The sequence below is a fragment of the Aquarana catesbeiana genome, linkage group LG06, assembly GCF_042186555.1.
Source record: "Aquarana catesbeiana isolate 2022-GZ linkage group LG06, ASM4218655v1, whole genome shotgun sequence".
NCBI classification, from domain to species: Eukaryota; Metazoa; Chordata; class Amphibia; order Anura; family Ranidae; genus Aquarana; species Aquarana catesbeiana.
Window position 1 is genome coordinate 317,471,590 of NC_133329.1, and position 17,078 is coordinate 317,488,667.

The following is a 17,078-nucleotide window of genomic DNA, read 5'->3' on the forward strand; positions in this document are numbered from 1 at the left end:
TACTCGCGTCTGTCAGACTTGAGTGAGGAAAAGCCGATCAATGGCTCTTCCTGTTTACATCGTGACCAGCCGTGATAGGACACGGCTGATCACGTGGTAAAGAGCCTCAGTCAGAGGCTCTTTACTGAGATCGGTGTAGCGGTGTCAGACTGACACACCGCACCACCGATCGCCGCGATGCAAGCCCCCACGGGCGCTTGCGGCTGTTATCCTCCTGGACGTCATATGACGCCCAGTCAGGATAACAGAACCACCGCCCGGCCGTCATTCTGCTATAGGCCGGGCGGCAAGTGGTTAAAGGGGTTGTAAACCCTCAAGGTTTTGCACCTTAATGCATTCTATGCTAAGGTGAAAAACCTCCTGTCATGCAGCAGCCACCCCGAGCCCCCCTTTTACTTACCTGAGCACTGTAATTCCCACAACGGAAATGAGCATACCTGCTCCGGCCCGTGTCTCATGTCCTCATTGAATAGATTGATATCGGCGCAGCAGGACTTGGGAGCGTGCCCGCACGGGTGTCCCCAAGGAGAGCGCTTCTCTAACGGGGCACTCGAGAAGAGGAGGAGCCACCAGCGCCGCTCAGGGACCCCAGAAGAGGAGCATCGGGGCCACTCTGAGCAAAACCAATTGCACAGAGGAGGCAAGTATGATATTTTTTTTAAATGAGGGTTTAGTAACCCTTTAATCTTCTTCCATTTCACCTCTTTATGACCTATGTACTATTTATTACACCTAAATCTACTCTATCCAGTCTCGTTGACATTTTTTTTTAACCTTTTTTCTTTCTTTTGTTCTTGTAGGTCACCAATGAAATTACCCCAGTGCTGAGTTACTCATACATGGCAGTATTGGTGCCGGTTTTCCTGCTGACAGATTACCTGCGTTATAAACCAGTGTTGATCCTACAAAGCCTCAGTCACATCTCAGTATGGTTGCTGCTTATCTTTGGTACTGATGTCATCGCCATGCAGTTTATGGAGTTCTTCTATGGCATCACCATGGCAGCACGTGTTGCCTACTCGTCATACATCTTCTCATTGGTAGCTCCTGCCAGGTACCAAAGGGCAGCAGGATTCTCCCGGTCATCTGTGCTCCTGGGGGTCTTCCTCAGTGCTGTGCTGGGGCAGCTTTGTGTCACATTGGGTGGTGTCCCTTTTCAGACTTTAAACTATATTTCTCTTGGCTTCATGATATTTGGACTGATACTCACCTTGTTTCTGCAGCGCCCCAAAAAAAGCCTTTTCTTCAATAAAAGTGTCTCTAAGCATGAGAATGGAATCAACAATTCGGAGCTGCAAAAGATGAATCCTGAAGGCAAGGCTGGTGGCTGGTGCTCTAGATGGAGAGACTCTGTGTTCATCCGAATGCTTGCCGAGCTCAAAGGAATTTTCCGTCACCCCCAACTACGCCTCTGGTCTCTTTGGTGGATTTTTAACTCGGCCGGCTACTATCTTATGCTGTACTATGTTCAGATCCTGTGGAATGAAATTCACCCTACCAGAGACAACCGAAGAGTATATAATGGGGGTGTTGATGCTGCCTCAACACTTCTTGGTAAGTTTCTAGTTGGGCTGTGCAAGATGATGTAGAATTCAACAGCCAGCCAGATTGTTAAAGAGGAAGTAAACTCTTGAAAAAAATAATTCTTTTTTTTCCTCCCTTGCAAAGTAAGGGTATAATGTGCTAGTATGCATTGCATACTAGCACATAATGTGACACCTGCACGGGTGGCAGTTTCTTCATAGAGCATGCACCGATGATATTGGTGCAGTATACAGTAAATATATCCTACACGGCGCACGTTTAGGAGATATTTACAGTAATTATTGTTATTATTCACGCTTTATTTGAAAGTGCACATACAATTTGTTTCGTCTTGTGTACAGCCTTAGTAAAAAAATAGGAGAGGAGCTCTCGGTTCCATACGATAAGATCAGAGGCTGTACACAAGACGAAACAAATTGTAAGTGTATTTTCAAATAAAGCGTGTTCACTTACACACAGAGAGCACTTCGATTATGTCCCTTACTGTTTTCTATGACATCGGGATGATGGCTACCTTCTGAGTACTTTGTGACCGGCCACCATCTACCATTTCTTCCTCCCCCTGTGAGTGGGAAATCTGCGTATTTTGACCTTTCTGTGTTACAGAGGTCAACTGAGGTGAGCTAAGCAATATTGGTGTCGGTGGTGGGCTCATTCTCACGAGGATATAAAAAGCAGAGGGTGCAATCAGCGCAAAAATAACAATAACAAACCCCCTCTTTTGTATGCAAGCTGAACACTGAAAGAATTTTTACAAAAATCCAAAGTAGTAAACATTAAACAGGGTATAAGTGCAATGCAAACAGAAAAATTCCAAAATGTTGGCGAACAACAAGTCCTAGAATATAGTTTTTAAAACATGATGAGAAAAAGTCCAGATAATTGGTGGACAACAAGTCCCAGAAAGCCTTCACCAGTGATGTTAAATCCACAAAAGGTGACAGTCCCTCCACCTCCGGTCTTATTATCTACTCTCGCCTCAAAGCATGGACTCCTGAACTAACAGGTAGTCATGCAAGCAAATCCCAATATACCAAATGGGTTAAAGCAGATTGCACTCTTATCTCCAGACTTCTCAGAACCAAATGCAGACATCCGACCATAAATGATAAAAAAGGAACAGATCTAAGTACTCACTGTATATTTAATAAAGTTATAAATGTGTCCAAACACGGACTACTCACATTTCAGCGGTTAGGTACAGGCATAAAAAACACAAACATGTGTCAAACAGATTCCGAAGGGCAACAGCGGGTGACGTTCATACGCAGCCTGCGACCTTTTCTCATCATGTTTTGAAAACTATATTCTGGGACTTTTGATTGGTTTGTGCAAAATTTATAATGTCTGCAAACTATGGGATAGATTTTATATATATTATATTTTTTTACTAGTAATGGTGGCGATCAGCGATTTTGTAGCGGGAATGCGACATTGTGGTGGACAAATTGGACACCAAGTGACACTTTTTGAGGACCAGTGACACCAATACAGTGATCAGTGCATTTTTTTTTTTTTAGCACTGATGACACTGTAAAATGACACTGGCAGGGAAGGTGTTAACACCAGAGGCGATCAAAAGGTTAAATATGTTCCCTCAGTGTGCTTACGGTGTGGGGGATGGACTCGCTGCACCACCGATCTTCTGTTCCTCTGTTCCTGATTAGCAGAAAGCACAGATCTCTCTGTTCCTGTCTGACAGAAGGATGGTCTGCTTTGTTTACATCAGCAGACCATCGTTCTGTCATTCCCCAGGGCAATTGCATGAGACCGGCGGCCATCACGGCTGCTGGGTCCGCTGATTGGCTCCTGCTGTGTCCAATCACATTAGGAGTGTGTCACCAGCAGGACGCGCGCGCCCGAAACCAAGTTGCGCGGACAATGTACAGCTATGTTTAACGCAGCCAGGCCGCCCTGCGGCAGTATGTGGGTGGTCCGGAACTGGTTAATAAGGACTACGGTTGTCTCCTTCCACTAGCGATAAACTCTAGCAAATTAAAAAGTATAATAAATGGGGTCTGCTATTGCGGATGTTTTGCTATCATGGACTCCAAAACAATCAGAGGATCTGGCTTACCTGTACATGTTTTGTTGCAGAAGATGATGCATAGAATGGAAAGTAGCAGAGTTGGTAACTTCTTTGTCCTTGGTCTTCAGGAGCCGTGACCTCTTTTGCTGCTGGCTATGTGAAGATTCGCTGGAGTCTGTGGTCAGAATTGGTCATCGGGTCAGTGACTGCCTTGCAGGCTGGACTTCTCCTACTAATGAACACGACTACAAATATCTGGGTGTGTTATGTGGCTTATGTTCTATTCCGGAGTTCCTACCAGTTTCTGGTTCCCCTCGCAATGTAAGTGTCTTTTATGTTTAGATTGGATACCCTGACATTTAGCAACCTAGAGCCTTACTGCTGTCTGAGGAAGTCCCAGGCTAACATGCATGTCTCATTGGCACTTTTCCTCTTTAGAGACTTTGACAGTTCATATTATTAAATATACTTTAAGTCTGCAAAATTCTGACAGGATCTTTGTGCCAAAGTCAGAAAGTTCCTCGGGTTATATAATTTTTTGCGTGAGACGTTGCACTAGGCACAGAGAATACAGTACTAGAACCGATACAAATTCTGGCAACTGTCCTAAGGTTGTTTAAGATAAACATTGTATGAAGCTTGAAAGCTGCCGTTGCTGTCCTCTGCTTATAAAAATACTAGTTGCCTGGCTGTCATGATTTTAATCACATCAACATGACGACACAGATGAGAACAAGATTTTATTTTTCTGTCACCTTGCAGATTTGTGTACTTGTTCCCAGGTTTGTGTCTCAAAGTATTAACACATATATTCGGTTTAATGGTACACTAAAATGAAAATTTTGGACCAAAACCAAAAATTCAGGATGCACTTGGTGGAAAACCAAAATGGACCATTTTTAAAATGTATATATGAATATATTCTATTCGACTTTTTAATTAATAGTTTTTGAAGCGCTATTGTGTTAAAAAAAAAAAAATTAAGAAAAATGCATCCCTTTAAATTCTATGTATTTCTTGCACTGGTCCTTTGCGTTTCCATCCCCCCGTTTTTGGTGCATATTTGAACAATACAAAAACCCACCTCCCCATTAAATGCATTGAAATCAGGGCAAAATCACATGTTTTTAGTGGCCATTATCGTCACACAAAATGCCAATAACTCTATTTTTGGCCAGTTATATCGGTGCATCTCTGATTAGATTATAAGTCAGTAATGGTAGCCTCCTGTATTTTTTTCCTGACTTTAAAGGGATTGTAAATGCAGAAGGTTTTTTATCTTCATGCATTATATGCATGAAGATTAAAAAAACCTTCTGTGTGTGTAGCAGCCTCCCCAGCACCCCCTAATATTTACCTGAGCCCCATCTCTCTACAGCGATGTCCCCAAAAAGCCGTCCAGGAAACAGCTACTGATTGGCTGACTGACTTTGACTTTGATTGACAGCCACTGAAGCCAAGGGCCCGCTGCTGTCTCAGCCAATCAGGGGAGAGAGGGGGTGAAGCCGAGTCTGGGCTTTGTGTCTGATGGACACACGGATCTGTGACTTGGCTCCAGTGCCCTCATAGGAAGCTGCTGGCTGTCGGGGCACTCGATAGGAGGGATGGCCCAGGAGCAGCGAAGAGTGACCAGAGAAGAGGAGGATCCGGGCTGTTCTGTGCAAAACCAACTGCACAGAGGAGGTTAGTATGACATGTTTTTATTTAAAAAAAACAAAAAAAACGAGACTTTACAATCACTTTTTATATATACCTTGATTGTGTCTGGCTGGAGTGTGTTAAAAGTTGACCTGTTGTTGTTGTTTTGTTTATAGCTACTAATGGGCATTGTAATGTTAATTTAAACTTTGTTTCAGCTTTCAGATTGCAAGCTCTTTGTCCAAGGAACTTTGTGCATTGGTGTTTGGGGTTAACACTTTCTTTGCTACAGTCTTGAAGTCTATAATTACTTTTGTGATTGCTGACAAAAGAGGCTTGGCACTTTCCGTACACCCCCAGGTAATATAGAAGTGGTTAGAAGTCATAATTTAGCTTGAGACATTGTGTAACCAGATAGTTACTTTACTTATGAATAGATATTTCTCTAAAGCTTAGCACACACGGGCCAAATGTCGGGCGACATCGGCTGGTTCAAAAAACGGTCAACATTTGGCCCGTGACAATGGCTGAGAGCCAGTGGCGTAACTAAAACCTTCAGGGCCCCAATTCAAGAAATCATGAAGGGCCCCCCTGACCCCTGGACATCGCTTTTCCTAGGGGGGTGCCTGATAAGAGGAGGAGCCGCAAGAGCCGCAGAGGGACCCCAGAAGTCGGTGTTCGGGGCCACTCTGTGCAAAACTAACTGCACAATGAAGGTATGACATGTTTGGTATTTAAAAAAAACAAAAAACCTTTACGATCACTTTAAGGGGTTAAAACAGGTGGTTAGGAGGCAACATATTGCCTCTTTACCGGCTGTCAAATGCCTCTGAAAAGTGATCTGAGCATGGATCGCTTTTCAGAGTAACAGCATTTTGTTGCTGGTACTTTGAACGAGCAAGAAAAAAAAAATCAGTCCTGATTGTACACATATAGGGTGTCAGGATTAAACGTGCATACATAAAATGTGCATACATATATCTAAACAGTGGCTGCTGGTGCTCAAAATTTTTTGGGGGGCGCAAACATTTTTTGAAAAAAAATCAAACGCAGCCACTGTGCCCATCAAACGCAGCCACTGTGCCCATCAAACGCAGCCACTGTGCCCATCAAACGCAGCCACTGTGCCCATCAAACGCAGCCACTGTGCCCATCAAACGCAGCCACTGTGCCCATCAAACGCAGCCACTGTGCCCATCAAACGCAGCCACTGTGCCCATCAAAGGCTGCCAGTGTGCCCATCAAAGGCTGCCAGTGTGCCATCAAATGCAGCCACTGTGCCATCAAATGCAGCCACTGTGCCATCAATTGCAGCCACTGTGCCAAACGCTGCCCGTGTGCCCATTAAATGCTGCCAGTGTGCCCTTCAATGCCCCCAGTGTGACCCCCGACCGGCACTTACCCTGTCTTGGTGGGGCAGTGGATGACGGCGGCGAGTGAGGTCCTCCATGTGTCTCCTGCTGTTCTCATCTCCCGTCCTCTCCTCCTGATAGGCATCCAATAGCGGCGCCTGTCGTTTCAGCCAATCAGGTGACAGGTAACAGACCCGAGCACCTGATTGGCGGAGAGGCAGTTTAGTGTTAGGAAAGCGAATAGTCATTTGCTTTTCTAACACAGCTGAGTGGCCTGTGAGGTCACCTTTTTTGATGCCTATCAGAGCCTATGGCTCTAATCAGGTGCTTCAACCCCCCCCCCCCCGCCGCTGTAATTCAGGTTCCCTGTGCCCAAAAAGGGGCTGGGCGCCTGAATAGGAGGTGGCAGCGGCGGCCATAGATAGATTCATACAATGCATGAATCTATCTATTGGTGATAGAGGGGTGGCTGGAGAGAGGGGGCGGCGCCTGTGCACCCTTAATGCATGGGCCACCACTGCATCTAAACACACACATAATATACACACATATACTGTATATACACACACACAAACACATATACATATATAAATACACACATAAACACATGCAAACACATACACATACATGAACACACATATAAACACACACATACACACATACAGAAAGCCTTTTCAAAAACAGCAGTGCTTTACCTTACCACTTCCTGCCGGGTACTGCACTGTAGGGGGAGACAAAGAGCACAGCACACACTGCTTTCACTTTAGATCAGTGTGACAAGCTCCCTGCACAGTGCCGATTACAGTTTGGCTGACGATGGGGAGATCGATCTCAGCTGCCCTGCGCCTATCAAGATAAACAGGGAGGCCCAGTCGCCATGGCGACCTCAGCGACCCCTATACTTCCGCCACTGCTGAGAGCGCTAACAAGAGTGTTCTAACGGGGGCCATCCCCCTGTCAGAACACAATAAAACAGCAGGGGAGATCGCTGTACTAATGCTGGATCGTTAATAAAAGAAAGAAAAGCTCCTCATAGTGTAGCTTGTAGCCGGCTCCATTTTATGTGTTCTTAATGGAATGAACATATTTTTCAAATAAACAGCTACAAGCTACACTATGAGGAGCTTTTCTTTTTTTTTTTTCCTGATTTCCAAATCTCATTTGGCCACATTGTTGGGGAGAGACGCCTATATTCGGTGGGGACATTGTGATATACATTCTCTGCTTATTTGACATTTGTCATGGGTGTCAGATCCATCCGGTAAGTAGGATGTTTGCCTAGATTGGTGGAGGACGGCACCCCCCCCCCCTCCTTTTTTTTTTTTTTAATCCCTTTCACAGAACTGTTATTTTCACTGTGCACTGGAGTGAAGAATCGTTTGGTGGTGGTTCATGGACTTTACCATTATAATTTGATTGTTGTATTTATAAAGTTCCTTTATATCATTTGTCACATGCATATGGTATGAAATGTATTTATTAATTTCCATTTCACATTTTGACTTTATGGTTACACTACGGGTTGCACACTTTTATTTATTTAATTAATTTTAAATTGAAATTTATTTGGTTGGTTCCAGAGTGTGCGAGGTTACCTTGTTTTCACAATATCTCAACGGTGCGCTGTGGTGCTAATCACTTAGAAAGGCACCCCAATCCATAAGTATAGTAGATGCCAGGGAACATGCACCACAATGGAACATGCCTTGCGTTGTTGTGGGCTGGGATGGAAAAAAAAGTGCAACACTGGCTTTATCATTGCCATGGGTCGACAGCCTATTCATGTTGAACTGGCTGTTCTAATATAGCACACTTTAATGTGCATAATACCACATATTATCACATATTATCACGTATTAACAGCTTCAGCCCCGGAAGATTTGGCTATTGAAAGACCGGGCCGTTTTTTGCGATTCGGCACTGCCTCGCTTTAATTGACAATTGCGCGGTCATGCGACGTTGTACCCAAACAAAATTGACGTCCTTTTTTTCCCATAAATAGAACTTTCTTTTGGTGGTATTTGATCGCCTCTGCAGTTTTTATTTTTTGTGCTATATTTTGTACTTTTTGCTATAATATCCCCATTTTTTTTTTTTTAAAGCAATTTTTTTCTCAGTTTAGGCCCATATGTGTTGTTCTACATATTTTTGGTAATAAAAATCGCAATAAGCGTATATTGATTGGTTTGCGCAAAAGTTATAGCGTCTACAAAATAGGGGATAGATTTCTAGGATTTTTAAATATTTGTTTTTTTTTACTAGTAATGGCGGCGATCTGAGATTTTATCAGGACTGCGACATTATGGCGGACACATCGGACAATTTTGACACATTTTTGGGACCATTGGCATCTATACAGCGATCAGTGCTATAAAAATGCATTGATTACTGTACAAATGTCACTGGCAGTGAAGGGGTTAACACTAGGGGGCGATCAAGGGGTTAAATGTGTTCCCTAGTTTGTGTTCTAACTGAAGGGGGGATGGGACTGTCTAGGGGAGATGACAGATCGCTGTTCATACCAGCAACGGTCCTCGTTCACCGCTCCGACGGCCGACATCGCTCCCAAGGGTTACTTCCGGTTATTGTGGCTCCGGCCAGACCCATTGGCCAGGGCCACGATGACGTCACTCCCGCGCATGCGCGCAGGAGCCGCCGGTAACGGCACATTACAACTGAGGCAACGGCACGTAAATGCCATTGCTTTAGTTTGCTTAAGTGCACATGTCCCGATTTACAACCACTTTAACATGTATGCAGTAATACACTACGTTGGAATGAAATGTTGACATTCATACAGGCATAATGTTCTGTACACCCATGTAAAGGGCCATCTTTACCCGGACAGGAGGTACAGATGTTCCATGCAGGTAGCCTGTTCAGATCATTGACAAGCAGGTAGCTACAGGCATCCTCAAACACATCCTCAAGTGTACATCCGTGCAGTACTGATACACAGATCAGAATTGAGACTGACTGCGTTCTGATCTGTGAATCAGTCCTAAACAGACGTACACTCAGGCATATGCTGAGAGATCCGTGCAGTCCTCTACCTGTCATTGAACCAGCTGAATCAAGCACCTGTGCCTCTTGTGCAGGTAAATACGGCCCTCTGCATGGAACAGTATGCCCATATGAATAAGGCCTTGATAGGTTGATCTGTACTGCTGGCCATGAGATGTGTGGACTTAGGAGGACCTATCGATCTCCTGGCCCTATAGAAGTCTATTGGGCTCTATTGTGCAAGCTGCCGGAACCAGTTCTCAGAAAATAAAGTTTTCACTACTAACTTATGTGCATTTTTCTTCAGTAAATTGTGCAATATGTAGGAGCCCCAAATAAATTATCAATGGGAGACTTCCTGTTCTGTTAAGTGATTGCTGATTATCTGTGGAGATTCCTTCAGGTCTGTTCTAGGAGTAGTATGGCATTTTTAACATTGTGTGGCTACAAATGCGACAGGTATCGGCACCATTTTTGTTAATCCCAAGGCTTGATGCCTAATGGCATCAGTGCCGGGAAAAGGTCATCCAGTGCCCAGGGCAAAGATGCCAAACTGCGCCCCATACCCCCCCCCCCCCCACCCTATTAATAATGTGCAAGCTTAGGGGATCCTACGCCCAGCAGTCACTTGCTTGTCAAAATCACTGCCACTGTCACTACTCCTGTCAGCCTTGTAACAGAGGCAAGGCGCCCTATTAGACAAAAAATAAATAAATATCGTTGCACTACTAAAAAAAGATCATATGAACAAAATAGCAGCCAGCATCACCAGTGTAGTAACCATGCAATGAAAATAAAAATAATAAATTAATGCGGCGCTAAGTGAGATAAGAGCAGAGGGGTGGACTAACACCCCATGTACATATATAATGTGTATAACAGCAAATGTTTCCACGTGGTAATAGTTAAGAGCCACAATAAATAAAGTGAAAAAACAGACTCCAGTTGCTGGAGGCAGTGTCCATAGTGAGGTAAAAGTTCATCAGCATAAACAACATGATACTTCTAGTGAGAGAAAGGAAGAACATATGTGGATGATGTTCTTAAATCAAATGAGTAATGTTCATGTGCTCAGAATCCACACGTAAGTAGAAGGGGTAAATACGCTTACCAGAAAAGGTGGACACACTCACCATACGGTGGAGTATCATTCAGGCTTGTGGATCAACCGATCCTAGGGGTGCTTGCTGGGAGGCGCTGGTAGTAGGTTCCAATGGTCGCTTCTGGGGCAACCGTAGGTAGAAGATGGTGCTTAGATCCTCAATGGATGGATGGATTCGCCTTCACAGCGAGCAAGCAGCTGGTGTATGCAGCTTTCACCACACCAGGTGTGGGTTCATGTAGAAAAAGAAAAAAGTCTCAGCATAGTGCATGAATCAGTTAAGTAAGCTTTATTAAATACCACCAAAGAGAAAGGCTTCTTTGCAAACAGCGGATAAAACGAATAAAAAATAGTGATCACAAATAAATAGCACTAAGGCGCCCTAATCCCTACAGTAAACCATTGCGCCAAGGGCAGTCGTCCCTTCTGCCCACCCCTTGTCCTGGCCCTGGCTGTAGGCCAGTGCCATCCACAACCACCATACCCTGCGGGAAGCACATCCAGAGCAGTTCCTGAAGAGTTTGTTTTGCAGTGGGATGTTCCCCAACAGCTCACAACACCTTCCTACCACACAGCTTCTGCTGCACCTCACACAGAAACTAAGCTCACTCCACCAACCCAAGCCAGCTAGTGATGCCGCCTACTCCTGAATGATGCAGACAGAGGTAAGCAAACATCTGAGGTCCTATGCACTTTATTTGGTCCCAGAAATTAGCTTTCTATTGCATATAGGTAGCATTTATCAGTTAAGAGTCTTCAATGACCAGTTTGACTTTGGAAGGGGTCTTAATCATAAAAAAAAGTGCTGAGGACCCCCGCCGATGAGGATGATCTCAGAAGGGCAGCACTGGCACTTATGATGAGATAGATAGATAGATAGATAGATATACTTGTAGCGTCTGCTTATCTTCATAACAATCCTCTTGGCATGTGATTTCCACCTTCAGTTTGCATTTAATTGTCAAAGCTCTAGTGCAGTCATACGGTACTTATTGTTTTACTATATATTGAGTCACAGGTCTGAAATCATAATGCAGACAATCGGCTTAAAGCAAAACTTCACCTAAGACCCCTTTCACACTGGGGCGCTTTGCAGGCACTAAAAATAGCGCCTGCAAAGTGCCCTGAAAGAGTCGCTCCTCACACTCTGAAAGCCTGAAGGCTTTCACACTGGAGCGGTGCGCTGGCAGGACACTAAAAAAAAGTCCTGCTAGCAGCATCTTTGGAGTGATGAAGGAGTGGTGTGTATACCACTCCTTCACCACTCCTGCCCTTTGAAATGAATGGGGAAGCGGCTATACTGCCAGCAAAGCGCTGCTGCAGTAGCGCTTTGCAGTGGTTTTAACCCTTTCTCGGCCGCTAGCAAGGGGGTAAAACCTCCCCGCTAGCGGCCAAATACCGCCGCTCAAACGACGGTAAAGCGGCGCAGTTTTACCGCAGGCGCCCGCACCGCCCCAGTGTGAAGGGGGCCTTAAAGTAAAAGTTCTGCTCTCCTTCCTCCTCGCCCCCATCAGACACATTTGGCACATATTGTTCTTGTGGGGGGGGTACCTGATTTTGACAGGTACCTGCTCCCACTTCCGCTTGAATCGCCTAGACAATCAGAGTGGAAGTTCTTGTAGTTTTTGTAGCTGCTGACTTTTTAATTTTCCCACAGGTGACTGAAGATCCTCTGTAAGGACTTTTGACCTTAATAATTGTTCTGAATTAGTGATTCATTAAGTGGTAAAGCAAGGATAAGAATTATAATATCTGCACCTTTAGGCAGCCTATAGATAAGTCCATCTTTTTCATTCAACCAGAGTGGATGGGGGAATCCTCCACACTGAGCTTTTGTATTTTATTCTGATAGCTATGAGACTTCCCCTCTGGCAGAATACACTGCAGCTAAAGCCTGCAGCGTTGAACGAGCGGGGAAAATCCCTAGCAAAGTATTTACCCACTTCCTGACCAGACCACTTTTTGCCATACGGCACTGCTTCACTTTAACTGACAATTGCGTAGTCATGCGACGTTGTACACAAACTAATTTTATGTCCTTTTTTTTTTCCACAAATAGAGCTTTCTTTTGGTGGTATTTGATCAACGCTGCTGTTTTTATTTTTTGCGCTATAAACAAAAAAAACAGACAATTTTGAAAAATATATATTTTTTTTTGCTATAATAACTATCCCCAATTTAAAAAAAAAAAAACCATATTTCTTCATCAGTTTAGGCCAATATGTATTCTGCTACATATTTTTGGTAAAAAAAATCGCAATAAGCGTATATTGATTGGTTTGCGCAAAAGTTATAGTGTCTACAAAATAGGGGATATATTTTATGCCATTTTTATTATATTTTTTTTCACTAGTAATGGCGGAGGACAGATTGGACACTTTTGACACTTTTTGGGACGATTGACATTTATACAGTGATCAGTGCTATAAAAATGCACTGATTACTGTATAAATGACACTGGCGGGGAAGGGGTTAAACACCAGGGGCCGATCAAGGGGTTAAATGTGTTCCCTGGGAGGTGTTTCTAACTGGGGGGGATGGGACTTACTGGAATAGGAGCGAGATCGCTGTTCCTAATCACTAGGAACAGCAGATCTCTCTCTTCTCCCCTGTCAGAATGGGAATGTGTCTGCTTACTTTGACAGATCTCCGTTCTGGATCTCTGTGGAGCGATTGCGGGTAGCCGGCTGACATCACGGCCACTGGCCACGCGTATTGGCTCCAGTGTCCTACACCTACGGTGATTTGCGCAGCTGTGCCAGCCTGCCGCCATATACCGCTGGTCAGCAACAGGTTAAACAAAAGATAAATAAATTAACAACCTCCGTAAGGGCCAGTGCACACCACATGCAGTCCAGTATGTTTTTTTTTTTTTTTCTGCATTGAAATCGCATGGATAGTAGATTATATAGTTTTCAATGGCATAGTTCACACCTGTCAGTTCCAGTGGGTTCCAGTTCCAGGAATAAAAAGTAGGACATGCTGTACTGGAATGCAGTAAAGCACACCGAACGCACCTAACTTTACCAAAAATGCGCTGGAACACACATGTCCTTAAGGTGAAGAAATAAGAGGGGAAAAATGCACTTCCGCACTGTGTTTTTGTGGTGTTCTACTTTTTTTCTGGAACTGGAAAGCCCTGGAGCTGACCGCACTGTTGTGAACTATGCCATTGGAAACCATATAACCTTCTTTCCATGCATTTTTGATGCAGAAAAAAAATGCTCTGGACTGCATGTGGTGTGAACTGTCCTAAACACACAATGGGGCTTTTGAATAAAAACTGAACAAAGGAGGATGAACCAGTTTCCCAGAGTAAGTTCAATTCTAACCTTTCCTTTTCCATTGCAATACACTTCAACCAGACAGGCTGCTCTTAATAACACCAGTGAGCTTCTTTTTGATTATGCAGCATTCAGTATTATACCAAGATCTGTGCACAAAATAACTTTAGTGACTCTGCAAATGGCACCAGTGCAGTATGCTAACGCCACATCAAATCAAGGTTTCTGATTGTATTTTGCCTTCTTTGAAAATTATTTTATGTATGTGTAGGAGCATTTTGACACTTACTTTTTTTTTTTCTCTCTCTCAGTTTTATGTTTATTTTGGCTACTTTACAGTGCTGGCTGTCGTGTACCTTGGAGCATCTGTCTGGGTTATCATCCAACACAACCAAAAGAAGGACACTAAAGCAGATGCCCAGGACCAGCCAGAAACAGCCGGTGAACAAAAGGGGGCAACTAATAACATTCCTAACAAAGAGTCCCAAGCATGAAAGTCTCTTCATAGCCAGACTTGGGTAGACTTGTACAATGTTGGCCCGGGCACAGCCAGCTTGTGCTGCAAACAGGGTTACTGTTGTTAGTGGGTACATTTAGGAATAGAGAAACCAGGCTGTGCTAGTATCAAGCTATAAACTGTAAGCATGATGTGCCATCTTTACCTCTTGCAGTATCCATTGATGCAGGAGTGCTTCATTGGGCATAGCCTTGAGTCATTCAATGTGGATGCTGCCTGGAGGACAGATGAGAAGTGGTTGCATTCAATGCAGTGAAGTGCCGCTAAAGACTCAGGAATTTGGTTCTAGTTTGCCAAGGAATAGATGATTTTCATACATGATGTGAACAGACCTTTAATAGAATAAGCCTATAAGACCTAGAAAAGAGTTTCTTCTCACTGCACATATTTTAGCAGATTTTTTTCACCAAGTTCTCCCTCATAACCTCTGAATCACTGTAGTTTTTTTTTCTTCTAAAGGTTATTTTTATTGAGCTCAGTCACTGTAGTTTTTAATCATTGCACTACTTGGATTTCTTAATGTAATTATTTAATAGGACTGTGTGATATGCACTTACACATTTGGTTACTGCACTTTGCATTGTTTTGTTAAATCTCAACTCCAGTCAAAAACTTTTTTTTCTTCATTTTGGACAGAAGGGCCATGAGTTAGATCCTCTGTGTTTTTTTTTTTTTTTGGTTTGTTTTTATTTGCTGAGCTGTCCACCTTGTTTCCTTCCATGCTGACGCAGAGACTGGATTGACGTTGATGGTATATTCTACTGTGACACATATAAGGGTCACAGGCATAAGCAGGAACTGTGACCTAAAAGTATAAGCTGTCTATTCTGTAAATACAATTTGGTAGAGCATTGTAAGAAATACTAGGAGTAAATGAGCGATGGGCTCCCTCTACAGGGTAAAAAGTGCACTTCGTTTTTCTAGATCTTTATGTACAGGAATTTTGATTATCCATAAAGGAAACACAGCTGTGCTGTGTTCACTGCTTTATACCTCTGTAACACTTGGACCAAAATAAAAAAAAAACTGAGATGTTTGTTGGAATTGTTTGTGTGTTATTGCTTGTGAATTTTACTTGAATTTCACCCAACATGATAATTGTATTAGCTAGTGTTCAAGGCATAAAGTCATCTATTCATGAATTGAAATTCGGCCAATTCTACAGGGACCAGGGGAATTTCAATCCATGTATGGACATCCTGATGTACAACCAGCCTGTCAGGTCCTGAATTATTAGTGCCGCCTGCTATAGCTGGCAACACTAATCATTGTGTTCTGCTAGCAGGGAAGACTTCCTGCCTGCAGAAGACAGTAGTGCTGCATGGTGGAAGGAAAGAAAATTGCATAATCTTATGGCCCGCAGTAAGAAGCAGATATCAATGTTTTCAAACACTGAATGAGTGGTGGATCTGAGAATGGAAGTCCTCCTGCTGCCTCATCGATTTCATGCAGTTATTTAGCACTTTGAACTTATTTAGCGGTACACGTTAATGCTTCCCCCTCTGTAAAATACTGCATGGCCTGCAGCCTGACACTTCTCTGACACTTCTGACTTTCCATATCTACAAATTTTATTCCAGGCTTGTGAATCGGAAGGTAAGAAACTTAGTTGGTCATCACAACATTAAAACTGATGACCAACCATGTAAGCATGTTTATGCCATACCTGTAGGATCCCTTTGGAAGCTCAGAATAACTGTAGTAGGCACCGCGCCGAGCAGCTTCCCTGCTGTATTGTGAACACAGAAGGGAACACTGTATTTCCTCAATGCATGCAAAGTGTTTTCTGATTAGACAAGGTAGAGAGGCAGGATGGTGACATCACAATCTCCACTTTGTTCAGTTGCAAAACACTTCATTCTTTAAGAAATGCAATGCATTGTCTACATGGTGACCATGATGAACAGGCGATCTCCTGTGTTTAATAAGCAGCAGGACAGCCACATTGCAAGGGACTTGAACTCCAGCGGCAATCACTGTAGTGGCGATGCCTACTACAGTGATTTTTCACTTTCTTGGGTAACGCACGTGCTGGACCAACGTAACTATGTAAAAAATTGCCATAACTAAACTGCAGCTCTTTAGGTTTTATTTCATGTCAGGTTTACCCCAGGGGAACCCATTGTGGTGTGTTTTTTTTATTTTTTATTTTTTTTTTAGTGCTGTTGGTTGGGGGAAGTGTCCTCCTCAAAAATAGCGGCTTTTCTTTATACATCACGGGACACAGATTTACACAATTTTTCATTACCTACTGGGTTATACACCATCTCTAGGTGAATGGACACTGGTAGACCAGGTCTTAGATAGGAAATCTGCCCCTATATAACCCATACAGAAAGTACTTCAGTTTTTTACCAGTGTCTGCAAGGTGGATGGGCACGTTTGTTGAGCTGTCTGAGCTCCAGGTCTTTAGTCCCAAAAAGTCTCTTAAATGAATCAAGGGATAGACCGATCTGATCCATTTGAAGAAAAGCTTATATGCTTAAATAAATGGTACCCGACCTTCACAAAGAAGACGCAAGGATTATGCAAGGTTTTGCCTGTAATGCGACCTTCGGCGCTGGACCCTGCGTAGTGTAATCCTGGACACCACAGAGCTAAGGCATTC

At 43.5% G+C, this 17,078-nt stretch overlaps 1 protein-coding gene across 2 annotated transcripts in view; it reads left to right on the forward strand.

Annotated features, from left to right (window-relative positions):
* The window catches only part of SLC19A1 (solute carrier family 19 member 1), a 40,163-nt gene extending 24,649 nt beyond the window's left edge, over nt 1-15,514 (forward strand). Inside the window, exons 3-6 of one of the 2 annotated variants that reach the window (XM_073633726.1) lie at nt 801-1,554; nt 3,703-3,895; nt 5,431-5,572; nt 14,265-15,514. In XM_073633726.1, the coding sequence (XP_073489827.1) occupies nt 801-1,554; nt 3,703-3,895; nt 5,431-5,572; nt 14,265-14,447 (1,272 nt within the window). In that variant the 3' untranslated portion in view covers nt 14,448-15,514. The remainder of the gene's footprint in view (nt 1-800; nt 1,555-3,702; nt 3,896-5,430; nt 5,573-14,264) is intronic. The other variant, XM_073633727.1, reaches the window with a different exon arrangement.
* Nucleotides 15,515-17,078: the final 1,564 nt, after the last annotated feature.